This window comes from Bombina bombina, chromosome 2, assembly GCF_027579735.1.
Source record: "Bombina bombina isolate aBomBom1 chromosome 2, aBomBom1.pri, whole genome shotgun sequence".
NCBI lineage: Eukaryota > Metazoa > Chordata > Amphibia > Anura > Bombinatoridae > Bombina > Bombina bombina.
In genome coordinates this window covers 714,209,371-714,223,811 of record NC_069500.1, presented here as the reverse complement: position 1 = coordinate 714,223,811, position 14,441 = coordinate 714,209,371, and the positions used below count along the sequence as shown (strand labels likewise).

Below are 14,441 nucleotides of genomic sequence, written 5' to 3'. Positions count from 1 at the left end.
ACAATACCCCCCCACATTACAACCCACCACCCACATACCCCTAATCTAACCCAAACCCCCCTTAAATAAACCTTAAGGGGCTTAGTGTTAGGTTTATTAATTTGAATAAGTAACAGATATTTTCAAAGGGTTAATAACCATTGGGCCACTGATTTCACTATGAATATCTACAGGGTAGATCCCCCTCCATGCCATGCTATTGTTTTTAGCCTTGCCCAATGGTTATTAACCCTTTGAAAATATCTGTTACTTATTCAAAAATGAGAATTATGTCACCTATGCCAGGGTTGGCATCAATTTCTGTGCCCAAAACACCATTGGGCCAGGCTAAAAACAATTGCATATCATGGAGGGAGATCTAACCTGTATATATTTATATTGAAATCAGTGGCCCAATGGTTATTAACCCTTTGAAAGTATCTGTTACTTATTAAAAAATGAGAATTCTGTTATCTATGGCAGGGTTGCCATCAATTTCTGTGCCAAAAACACTATTGGGCAAGGCTAAAAACAATTGCACGGCATGGAGATGGATCTACCCTGTATATATTCATAGTGAAATCAGTGGCCCAATGGTTATTAACCCTTTGAAAGTATCTGTTACTTATTCAAAAATGAGAATTATGTTATCTATGCCAGTGTTGGCATCAATTTCTGTGCCCAAAACACCATTGGGCCAGGCTAAAAACAATTGTAATATGTTTTCTTTCATGATTTAGAAAGAGCATGCAATTTTAAATAACTTTCCAATTTACATCTAATATCTGAAATTTTTTTTCATTCTTTAAATATCCTTTGTTGAAAAGCATATCTAAATATGCTCAGAAGCTACTGAGCATATTTAGATATGAATTTCAACAAAGGATATCTGGTTTTCCTCATTCTTTTGATATCCTTTGTTGAAAAGCATATCTAAATATGCTCGGTGGCTACTGAGCATATTTAGATATGATTTTCAGCAAAGGATATCTGGTTTTCTTCATTCTTTTGATATCCTTTGTTGAAATACATATCTAAATATGCTCAGTAGCTACTAAGCATATTTATATATGCTTTTCAACAAAGGATATCAAAAGAATGAAGAAAATCAGATATCCTTTGTTGAAAATCATATCTAAATATGCTCATTAGCTACTGAGCATATTTAGATATGCTTTTCAACAAAGGATATCAAAAGAATGAAGGAAATCAGATATCCTTTGTTGAAATTCATATCTAAATATGCTCAGTAGCTACTGAGCATATTTAGATATGCTTTTCAACAAAGGATATAGAAAGAATGAAGAAAACCAGATATCCTTTGTTGAAAAGCATATCTAAATATGCTCAGTAGATACTGAATGGTGGCTGCATATAGATATTGGCTCGCCCATGTGCAATTGCTATTTCTTCAACAAAGGATATCTAAAGAATGAAGGCGTATCCGATTCCTAGACACTGCCTCACCAGCCTCTGAAGTCACCGCACATCACTGGTCTGAGGGTACATCTTTCCTGAATCAGAAAGCTCTCCCTCAGACAGCAATTCCCTCACCCCCAACTCAGAACATTGTGAGGGTACATCGGAGATGGCTAATAAAGTGTCAGAGGGCTCAGCATTTACTCTCACACCGGACCTACTGCGCTTCCCCTGCAACCCAGGCAGTTTAGATAAAACCTCAGTGAGGGTAGTAGACATAACTGCGGCCATATCTTGCAGGGTGAAAGAATTAGACGCACTAGAAGTACTTGGCGTCGCTTGGGCGGGCGTTAATGGTTGTGACACTTGGGGAGAATTAGATGGCATAACCTGATTCTCTTCTGATTGAGAATTATCCTGCGACATACTTTTATCAGCTAAAATATGTTCTTTGCAATTTATTGCCCTTTCAGTGCATGAGGGACACCTTTTAAGTGGGGGTTCCACAATGGCTTCCAAACACATTGAACATTGGCTTTCCTCAATGTCAGACATGTTAAACAGGCTAGTAATGACCACAAACAGGCTTGAAAACACTTTATTTAGTGAAAAAATAACAATCTTAAAAAACGGTACTGCGCCTTTAAGAGAAAAAAAGCATACACAAACTGCTTTAAAATAATCAAATCGTTTCAATTATTTGATATAAGCATTCAAACTATGCAGCTAAGTTTGCCCCACAAGTAAAGGAACACTTAACCCTTACTGGAAAAAACGGATAATTAATAAACGTTTAAATTCGGAAAAAACACCCCCTGCACCTCGCCACCGCCCTGCTGTGGCGCCTACCTGCCCTCAGGGATCTGGAAAACAGGGTTAAAGCTTCGATTTGGCCCAATACTCTCACAAGGGCCCACCGGAGTTGGAGCTTGCTGCTTGCCTGTCAAATACAACTGCGCAACTGAGGCGCGAAAATAGGCCCCGTCCATCTCACTCGATGTCTCTCAGCCCAAATGAACCGCACCAGAGCGGTCTCAAACTAGCCATGTGGGTTCCTAAACCCAAAAAAGAAGCCAAGTGTACCCTCTCATTTAAGCATAAAAAGCGTTCCTTCCAAAAACGTTATCAGCACTCCCAGTTAAATAAACCTTTGCCCACAAACATTCAAACTCAGCGTCAACCATTTTTTCTTAGCCCCTATATGCAAGTTTAGTAATGCCCCTCTATATCTTTTAGGATTACTGCTTACCCTTTTGCTCATGGGGATACTGTCAGCCAATTCTGAAATACCACAGTCTCTCCAGAAAAAAATACTGAACATACCTCACTGCTTATAGCATGAAAAACGTTCCTCACACTGAAGTTTCTTAAGTACTCCTCAGCCATTCTGTGGGAACTGCTCTTTCACTTTACCCTTCTTAGTACTTAGAGTAGGCAAAGAGAATGACTGGGGGGTGGAGTCAAGGGAGGAGCTATATAGACAGCTCTGCTGTGGTGCTCTTTGCCACTTCCTGTTAGCAGGAGGATAATATCCCACAAGTGAAGGATGAATCCGTGGACTCGTCATATCTTATAGAAGAAATACTATTAGAAACAGGGGCACTTTCATTCATCAAAGTTTACAAAGCAGCCATTTTGATTAAAACTTACCTCTCTTCTTTGCACAGCCAGAGCAGCTTCCCCCACCTGGATTTCCTCTCTTCACACATCAGCAATGACTAATCCGGCTTCCTCCAATCACGGCTTTCCCCCCAGGGTAGTCATTGCCTGAGGCCATGCTATGATTGGAGGAAGTCGGATTAGTCATTGATGACGTGTGAAGAGAGGATTTCCAGGAGGGGGAAGCTGCTCTGGCTGTGCAAAGAAGAGAGGTAAGTTTTTAATCAAAACGGCTGCTTTGTAAACTTTGATGAATGAAAGTGTCCCTGTTTTTAAAAGTATTTTTAAAAAACGGGCTTTCATTCATCAAAGTTTACCTTCACTTAAAGATGTAATTAATGTTCATAGTTTAATATTAAACTGCTTTGTTTGGCCTTGAGATCTACCACTCTGAGTGTATATTTGGTATCTGTATTTTATTGTTCCTCAAACAAAGAATTAAAAAACAAAACAAAACAAAAAACACACAAGTTGTATTTCCCAGAGCAGGACTGGACTATCTGGATAAACAGTGCACAACAGAGAACCTCTAACACTACCCTACCAGCTCCAGTAGGCTCATTCTGTACGAGTAATGCTAACCAGCCATATCACATAAATCTTATCAATTGTACAGTGTGTAGATACAGGGAAAGCATTTGCCACAAGGCCACAGATTATACCAACACATTCCTTTGCTAATGTATCCTTTCATAACCAATACAGGTTTAGCATGCACTGAATTACAAATTCTACTTCTATTTACTGCAGCTTTCCATGTTTTTATCAAATATGTGAGTGGAATACTAATCTGCAATTTAATCACAGAATGTGATGTGGAACTTTACTTCTCACTTTGGCAAATGTACGGAACAGATGACTGTTTGATTTATAGCATTTGTTCAGATCCCAGACATCTTTCTTTTTGCTTATTTTAATGTCACAGTCAATCCAGTGTGATAAAGCAACTGAAAGGGATATACAGAAATACAGTAAACTGCTCTATCAAACTAAAGCAATTTCTTTTTAAAGGGACATGAAACACAGAATTCAACTTTCAATTTGTTTCTATTATTACATCTACTTTGTTCTGTTGGTATCCTTTTGCTGAAAAGAATACTTAGGTAAGCTGAGGCGCACTCGTGTCTGGAGGGCAGCAGTTTTGCATCAGCATTTGTAACAATATTAATACAGGTTTCCTTCCCTATATACACTTCTGACGCTATCTAAGTATGCTCTTCAAAAAAGGATACAAAGAATGCAAAATAAATTTGGTAACTGAAGCAAACTGGAAAGTTTTTTTCAACTTGCCTCCTCTATCTTAACAATAACACTTTAATTTAAAGTTCATCGACACAAATGTGTGGGGAAAAAATCCTCTAAAGTCAGCTCCAAAGCAGCAATTCACTACTAGAGCTAGCTAAGCACATCTGCTGAGCCAATGACAAGAAGAATTTATGTAGCCACCAATCACTAACTAGCTTGCAGTAGAGCAATTCTCCTCCTGAGACTACCTAGGTATGCTTTTCAACAATGCAAGAGAACAGAGGATACCAAGAGAACAAAGTACATTTTATACCAGAAGAAGTTAAAATTGCAAAATGAAATGTGCAGGCAAAATGATACTCCCGTATCCCTCCTAGGAAACCATATGTGCATGTCCTGCAGGCATCAGGTTGCTGCCACTGACTAGAAGATACTCCCATTAGCTTTTCTGGAAAGGGTGCTCGATTGAGCCAGGCGCACACATTTTGCCTGTGTGTTTAGCCCCTTTGCAAAGGCTTAAACATGGTGTTGAGGAGACAGTTAAAAAAAATACACTGCATTAATGAACCAGTTAAAGTGAGAGTAATCCTATAGGCACATATGTACTGCAAAGCAATCCATGAAATGCAAACACATGCAACATTTTTAACCCAACTATTTGAATCCTCCATATAGCGGGTTTGCTATCCCTTTAATTTTTGTTTAGTATGTTTCATTAAAGGACCATTAAATACATTAGAATTTCATATGAATACATAATAAAAAGACTGCGCAATAACACTTAGGGCCTGTTGGTCAAACACTCACCAGCGTGGAAAGAAATCTTTGGGGGCTTTTTTTGAGCTTTATATTGCAATGTAGGTGCCTCTCCTTCACATCCAGAATTCTGCATAACAAGATAAACACCTCTTCATTTAAAATTTGCCCTTTAAAAATTAATTGAAGGGACCTGCAGTACTGAAAAGACGTTTTAGATCATCTGGCCAGAGCACAGAGCTTTAGATCATCAGGCCCTTAGTCTGAATTTCAAATGATTAGCAGATTCTTTTTTCTTCTTGCAAATTTCTTGACCCATGACCATTTTCAACCTTTCCTTTACTTTCTATGTACCCTGTATCATGTGATACCCAGTCACAGAATCATATACACAGTGAACTCCTTCGGAGCAGGTGGCTTGGAAAGTGTGCATATAAAAGGACTGTACAATTTGATAATGGATGTCAATTGGAATGTTTTTTTTAACTGCATGATCTAACTCAAGTTTCATTAAACTTTTTTCCCCAAGACCCAGTGACATAAGACAACATACCTTTGCAAACCTATTGTTATGCTTGGTCTGACAAGTTCTAGAGTAATATACAACAAGATAGCTGCAATTTTTGGCAAAGTGAGTAAAATGTGTGTGTACACATTCTCATACAAAACACACACACATTCATATAATAAACATACACTTTCATACAGCAGACACACACACTCAAACTCTCATATAACACGCACACCAAACACGCTCATACAGCACACACACACACACACACTTCTCCACACCCACTTTCATACAACACACTTTCAAACAACACACATTCATACAATAAAAACACACACATACTTTCATACAACACACACACTTTCATACAATGAACACACACACACTTTCATACAATTAACACACACACACACACACACACTTTCATACAATAAACACACACACACTCATACAATAAACACACACACTCATATAATAAACACACACACTCATATAATAAACACACACACTCATATAATAAACACACACACATACTTTCAAACAACACACACACACACAAATACAATAAACACACACACATACTTTCATACAACACACACACACACAAATACAATAAACACACACACATACTTTCATACAATAGGCACACACACTCATACAATAAACACACACACATACTTTCATACAATAGGCACACATACCATACAGGTTTTTAATAATTTATAAAGCTCATTACATTTCATATTCACCAAGACCGGAATACATATAGGCATCTCTATATTGTATGGATTATTTCTCCTTTTTTAATATTTTTTATGGCTTCTTAAATATTTGCTTTTAGACTGTAAAAAGGCAAAACTTTAACAATTAAAGGGACACTGAAGCGAAATTTTTTCTTTTGTGATTCAGATCGAGTATGCAATTGTAAGCAACTTTCTAATTGACTCCTATTATCAAATAGTCTTCATTCTCTTGGTATCTTTATTTGAAATGCAAGAATGTAACTTTAGATGCCGGCCCATTTTTGGTGAACAAACTGGGTTATTCTTGCTGATTGGTGGATAAATTCACCCACCAATAAACAAGTGCTTTCCATGGTCTGAACCAAAAACATAGCTTAGATGCCTTCTTTTTCAAATAAAGATAGCAGGAGAACAAAGAAAATTGATAATAGGTGTAAATTAGAAAGTTGCTTAAAATTGCATGCTCTATCTCAATCACGAAAGAAAAAAAATTGGGTTCAGTGTCCCTTTATTTAAATTTACTTAAAATAACAATGTTTGGATTAATGTAATTTTTGTATTTTTTATTAGACTGTATGAGATCTCTGGATAGTGAATTGTCTTTATCTGTGTCTTGATTATTATTATTATTATCGGTTATTTGTAGAGCGCCAACAGATTCCGCAGCTGCTTTAATATAAAAGAATAAATAATGAGTATGCAATCACTATTTAAAAATCAAAATTAATGCTAGGAGGTCAGAAACATTAAAAGCCATAAATATCTTGGTTGCCTTGGAAATGAATTACACATTTTCTTTTCTAAATTTATCATACACTAAAGCCAAGAAATGTAACATTTTATAATGAAGATTTATTAATATATTGGTCTATCAAAGTATCTCTCCATATTAGCATTTACATAAGGACAGACTCACCTTAAACACTACCGGAGTAAACCAAGCAGGCATAAAAACCAAGTTGCATAGCCTAGAAGTAGGGCACTGTTGGTCAATGCAGACAAGCAGTGCCACATCGCCAAGTTTTCCCTGGCCCATGATCTCTACAGGAACCTTAAGAATAATCTCGTTCTGCTCTTCGTATACACCAGGCTGAAGCATGATACGGTCATAAACATTAGCAGAAGCAAGGGCAGTCCTGAGGTTTTCATATTCACAACCGTACCCAACATAGAGCACCCTGCGGTCTTTCTTCCGCTTGAATAAGTACAAGCAGTTGGAGGACTCCAAGTCCTGAGCATTTTTTGTCCACGTTTTGGATGCAACATAGTGCTGTTTGAAAGCCTCTCTCCATGATATGGGCTCCACTTCAGGGTGGATGGGCCAGTTGGGGTGTCTGCACTCTATGCATCCGAGGCACAGCTGACGCCATCTTGTGTTGTCTAGGCTAAGTATGAGATCATACCAAGACCGGCAGACCAAGCCACAACGCCCTAGCTCACGTAGAGGTAAGTATGCCAAAATTATACGCCACAGTTCCAGCGGCAGACTCCCAATCTCCATAATATCCTAGAAGTTAACAAAATAAATAAATAAGTAAATACTCATATTTTTTTCCTTTACATGAATATAAACAAGGACCTTAACTATCATTATACCATTGCTTATGTTTGGGGGTTTTTCTAAAGAGGCAAATTCCATGTCTTATAAAGGAACATTCCAACCCAAAAAATGACATGGTCTAATTTGTTAGCATATATCATCTTTGCATTACTGGCTCTGGCTTACCATGTGTTTAACCCACCTAAACTGCTAACACACATAGGTAAAGTCCTGTTTGGGAGCCGTAGGTATTGCAGTTCCCAAGCAGGACACAGTTGGTCAGCCAATCAGGATCTGCAGTTGCACATAGCCACCAATCAGCACCTATTTTTTAAATTGGTAGCTGCAAAGTTTGTGACTCCCAAGGAGGACTTTATCTATCTGGGAAACTTCTTTGTGGGTGTTAAACACATAGGGCCAGATTAAAAGCAGAGTGGTATTTTGCGCTCCTGCTCTAATGCCGCTAGAAGTTTGTTTGCACACGTCGGGTAGCGCTGGTTTTACAAGTTAAAAATAAAACGTTGTAGCTCATGCGCTAACCTGATGCGAAAAAAAAAGCCAACGTTAGGATATTGAGCGTGTGTTAACGTATTACCCCATAGAAGTCAATGGAGCAAAAAAGTGGGGGGGAAAACTAACACCGTACTCACATGCAAACACAATCTAATATTCTCAAGTGCGCTAACCTGACATGAAAATATTAATATTTCCCATTCCAATCTTCTTCACATAGCAGAATATGTTCTATTTATTCATAAATACATATTTCTACAAATATATGATATTTTTTTTGGTACAATAAAAATCTATACCTATATAAAATATATTGGAATGTGAAATATTTACAGTAAGTACATAGTTAAACACTTTATTAAATAAGTATATCAAAACATGTAAAAACAGAATTTATGTTTACCTGATAAATTACTTTCTCCAACGGTGTGTCCGGTCCACGGCGTCATCCTTACTTGTGGGATATTCTCTTCCCCAACAGGAAATGGCAAAGAGCCCAGCAAAGCTGGTCACATGATCCCTCCTAGGCTCCGCCTTCCCCAGTCATTCGACCGACGTAAAGGAGGAATATTTGCATAGGAGAAATCATATGATACCGTGGTGACTGTAGTTAAAGAAAATAAATTATCAGACCTGATTAAAAAAACCAGGGCGGGCCGTGGACCGGACACACCGTTGGAGAAAGTAATTTATCAGGTAAACATAAATTCTGTTTTCTCCAACATAGGTGTGTCCGGTCCACGGCGTCATCCGTACTTGTGGGAACCAATACCAAAGCTTTAGGACACGGATGAAGGGAGGGAGCAAATCAGGTCACCTAAATGGAAGGCACCACGGCTTGCAAAACCTTTCTCCCAAAAATAGCCTCAGAAGAAGCAAAAGTATCAAACTTGTAAAATTTGGTAAAAGTGTGCAGTGAAGACCAAGTCGCTGCCTTACATATCTGATCAACAGAAGCCTCGTTCTTGAAGGCCCATGTGGAAGCCACAGCCCTAGTGGAATGAGCTGTGATTCTTTCAGGAGGCTGCCGTCCGGCAGTCTCATAAGCCAATCTGATGATGCTTTTAATCCAAAAAGAGAGAGAGGTAGAAGTTGCTTTTTGACCTCTCCTTTTACCAGAATAAACAACAAACAAGGAAGATGTTTGTCTAAAATCCTTTGTAGCATCTAAATAGAATTTTAGAGCGCGAACAACATCCAAATTGTGCAACAAACGTTCCTTCTTTGAAACTGGATTCGGACACAAAGAAGGCACGACTATCTCCTGGTTAATGTTTTTGTTAGAAACAACTTTCGGAAGAAAACCAGGTTTAGTACGTAAAACCACCTTATCTGCATGGAACACCAGATAAGGAGGAGAACACTGCAGAGCAGATAATTCTGAAACTCTTCTAGCAGAAGAAATTGCAACCAAAAACAAAACTTTCCAAGATAATAACTTAATATCAACGGAATGTAAGGGTTCAAACGGAACCCCCTGAAGAACTGAAAGAACTAAATTGAGACTCCAAGGAGGAGTCAAAGGTTTGTAAACAGGCTTGATTCTAACCAGAGCCTGAACAAAGGCTTGAACATCTGGCACAGCTGCCAGCTTTTTGTGAAGTAACACAGACAAGGCAGAAATCTGTCCCTTCAAGGAACTTGCAGATAATCCTTTCTCCAATCCTTCTTGAAGAAAGGATAGAATCTTAGGAATTTTTACCTTGTCCCAAGGGAATCCTTTAGATTCACACCAGCAGATATATTTTTTCCATATTTTGTGGTAAATTTTTCTAGTTACAGGCTTCCTGGCCTGAACAAGAGTATCAATAACAGAATCTGAGAACCCTCGCTTTGATAAGATCAAGCGTTCAATCTCCAAGCAGTCAGTTGGAGTGAGACCAGATTTGGATGTTCGAACGGACCTTGAACAAGAAGGTCTCGTCTCAAAGGTAGCTTCCATGGTGGAGCCGATGACATATTCACCAGGTCTGCATACCAAGTCCTGCGTGGCCACGCAGGAGCTATCAAGATCACCGATGCCCTCTCCTGATTGATCCTGGCTACCAGCCTGGGGATGAGAGGAAACGGCGGGAATACATAAGCTAGTTTGAAGGTCCAAGGTGCTACTAGTGCATCTACTAGAGTCGCCTTGGGATCCCTGGATCTGGACCCGTAGCAAGGAACCTTGAAGTTCTGACGAGAGGCCATCAGATCCATGTCTGGAATGCCCCACAGTTGAGTAATGTGGGCAAAGATTTCCGGATGGAGTTCCCACTCCCCCGGATGTAATGTCTGACGACTCAGAAAATCCGCTTCCCAATTTTCCACTCCTGGGATGTGGATTGCAGACAAGTGGCAGGAGTGAGTCTCCGCCCATTGAATGATTTTGGTCACTTCTTCCATCGCCAGGGAACTCCTTGTTCCCCCCTGATGGTTGATGTACGCAACAGTCGTCATGTTGTCTGATTGAAACCGTATGAACTTGGCCTTTGCTAGCTGAGGCCAAGCCTTGAGAGCATTGAGTATCGCTCTCAGTTCCAGAATATTTATCGGTAGAAGAGATTCTTCCCGAGACCAAAGACCCTGAGCTTTCAGGGGTCCCCAGACCGCGCCCCAGCCCATCAGACTGGCGTCGGTCGTGACAATGACCCACTCTGGTCTGCGGAAGCTCATCCCCTGTGACAGGTTGTCCAGGGACAGCCACCAACGGAGTGAATCTCTGGTCTTCTGATTTACTTGTATCGTCGGAGACAAGTCTGTATAGTCCCCATTCCACTGACTGAGCATGCACAGTTGTAATGGTCTTAGATGAATGCGCGCAAAAGGAACTATGTCCATTGCCGCTACCATCAAACCTATTACTTCCATGCACTGCGCTATGGAAGGAAGAGGAACGGAATGAAGTATTTGACAAGAGTTTAGAAGTTTTGTTTTTCTGGCCTCTGTCAGAAAAATCCTCATTTCTAAGGAGTCTATTATTGTTCCCAAGAAGGGAACCCTCGTTGACGGAGATAGAGAACTCTTTTCTACGTTCACTTTCCATCCGTGAGATCTGAGAAAGGCCAGGACAATGTCCGTGTGAGCCTTTGCTAGAGGAAGGGACGACGCTTGAATCAGAATGTCGTCCAAGTAAGGTACTACTGCAATGCCCCTTGGTCTTAGCACCGCTAGAAGGGACCCTAGTACCTTTGTGAAAATCCTTGGAGCAGTGGCTAATCCGAACGGAAGTGCCACGAACTGGTAATGCTTGTCCAGGAATGCGAACCTTAGGAACCGATGATGTTCCTTGTGGATAGGAATATGTAGATACGCATCCTTTAAATCCACCGTGGTCATGAATTGACCTTCCTGGATGGAAGGAAGAATTGTTCGAATGGTTTCCATTTTGAACGATGGAACCTTGAGAAACTTGTTTAGGATCTTGAGATCTAAGATTGGTCTGAACGTTCCCTCTTTTTTGGGAACTACGAACAGATTGGAGTAGAACCCCATCCCTTGTTCTCCTAATGGAACAGGATGAATCACTCCCATTTTTAACAGGTCTTCTACACAATGTAAGAATGCCTGTTTTTTTATGTGGTCTGAAGACAATTGAGACCTGTGGAACCTCCCCCTTGGGGGAAGCCCTTTGAATTCCAGAAGATAACCTTGGGAGACTATTTCTAGCGCCCAAGGATCCAGAACATCTCTTGCCCAAGCCTGAGCGAAGAGAGAGAGTCTGCCCCCCACCAGATCCGGTCTCGGATCGGGGGCCAACATCTCATGCTGTCTTGGTAGCAGTGGCAGGTTTCTTGGCCTGCTTTCCCTTGTTCCAGCCTTGCATTGGTCTCCAGGCTGGCTTGGCTTGAGAAGTATTACCCTCTTGCTTAGAGGACGTAGCACTTGGGGCTGGTCCGTTTCTACGAAAGGGACGAAAATTAGGTTTATTTTTGGCCTTGAAAGACCTATCCTGAGGAAGGGCGTGGCCCTTGCCCCCAGTGATATCAGAGATAATCTCTTTCAAGTCAGGGCCAAACAGCGTTTTCCCCTTGAAAGGAATGTTAAGCAATTTGTTCTTGGAAGACGCATCCGCTGACCAAGATTTTAACCAAAGCGCTCTGCGCGCCACAATAGCAAACCCAGAATTTTTCGCCGCTAACCTAGCCAATTGCAAAGTGGCGTCTAGGGTGAAAGAATTGGCCAATTTGAGAGCACGGATTCTGTCCATAATCTCCTCATAAGAAGGAGAATTACTAGTGATCGCCTTTTCTAGCTCATCGAACCAGAAACACGCGGCTGTAGTGACCGGGACAATGCATGAAATTGGTTGTAGAAGGTAACCTTGCTGAACAAACATCTTTTTAAGCAAACCTTCTAATTTTTTATCCATAGGATCTTTGAAAGCACAACTATCTTCTATGGGTATAGTGGTGCGTTTGTTTAGAGTCTTCGGGGGGCCCCGGGACCTCTAGGAACTTGTCCATTTTACATAGTTTCTCTGGGATGACCAAATTCTCACAATCATCCAGAGTGGATAACACCTCCTTAAGCAGAGCGCGGAGATGTTCCAACTTAAATTTAAATGTAATCACATAAGGTTCAGCTTGTTGAGAAATTTTCCCTGAATCTGAAATTTCTCCCTCAGACAAAACCTCCCTGGCCCCCTCAGACTGGTGTAGGGGCCCTTCAGAAACAATATCATCAGCGTCCTCATGCTCTTCAGTATTTTCTAAAACAGAGCAGTCGCGCTTTCGCTGATAAGTGGGCATTTTGGCTAAAATGTTTTTGATAGAATTATCCATTACAGCCGTTAATTGTTGCATAGTAAGGAGTATTGGCGCGCTAGATGTACTAGGGGCCTCTTGTGTGGGCAAGACTGGTGTAGACGAAGGAGGGGATGATGCAGTACCATGCTTACTCCCCTCACTTGAGGAATCATCTTGGGCATCATTTTCTCTAAATTTTGTGTCACATAAATCACATCTATTTAAATGAGAAGGGACATTGGCTTCCCCACATTCAGAACACAGTCTATCTGGCAGTTCAGACATGTTAAACAGGCATAAACTTGATAACAAAGTACAAAAAACGTTTTAAAATAAAACCGTTACTGTCACTTTAAATTTTAAACTGAACACACTTTATTACTGCAATTGCGAAAAAGTATGAAGGAATTGTTCAAAATTCACCAAAATTTCACCACAGTGTCTTAAAGCCTTAAAAGTATTGCACACCAAATTTGGAAGCTTTAACCCTTAAAATAACGGAACCGGAGCCGTTTTTATATTTAACCCCTTTACAGTCCCTGGTATCTGCTTTGCTGAGACCCAACCAAGCCCAAAGGGGAATACGATACCAAATGACGCCTTCAGAAAGTCTTTTCTATGTATCAGAGCTCCTCACACATGCATCTGCATGTCATGCTTCTCAAAAACAAGTGCGCAATACAGGCGCGAAAATGAGACTCTGCCTATGATTAGGGAAAGCCCCTAGAGAATAAGGTGTCCAATACAGTGCCTGCCGGTTATTTTACAAAATTCCCAAGATTAAAATAATTCCTCAAGGCTATGGAGTATAAAATATGTTTATATATAAATCGATTTAGCCCAGAAAATGTCTACAGTCTTAAAAAGCCCTTGTGAAGCCCTTATTTACTGTCTGTAATAAAATGGCTTACCGGATCCCATAGGGAAAATGACAGCTTCCAGCATTACATCGTCTTGTTAGAATGTGTCATACCTCAAGCAGCAAAAGTCTGCTCACTGTTCCCCCAACTGAAGTTAATTCCTCTCAACAGTCCTGTGTGGAACAGCCATCGATTTTAGTAACGGTTGCTAAAATCATTTTCCTCTTACAAACAGAAATCTTCATCTCTTTTCTGTTTCAGAGTAAATAGTACATACCAGCACTATTTTAAAATAACAAACTCTTGATTGAATAATAAAAACTACAGTTAAACACTAAAAAACTCTAAGCCATCTCCGTGGAGATGTTGCCTGTACAACGGCAAAGAGAATGACTGGGGAAGGCGGAGCCTAGGAGGGATCATGTGACCAGCTTTGCTGGGCTCTTTGCCATTTCCTGTTGGGGAAGAGAATATCCCACAAGTAAGGAT

The 14,441-nt window shown here is 40.2% G+C and overlaps 1 protein-coding gene across 1 annotated transcript in view; it reads right to left on the bottom strand.

Moving 5' to 3' along the window:
- FBXO10 (F-box protein 10) overlaps positions 1-14,441 on the bottom strand; it is a 641,472-nt gene that overhangs the window by 484,867 nt on the left and 142,164 nt on the right. Inside the window, exon 3 of the mRNA XM_053702717.1 lies at positions 7,229-7,819. Within this exon, the coding sequence (XP_053558692.1) occupies positions 7,229-7,813 (585 nt within the window). The 5' untranslated portion in view covers positions 7,814-7,819. The remainder of the gene's footprint in view (positions 1-7,228; positions 7,820-14,441) is intronic.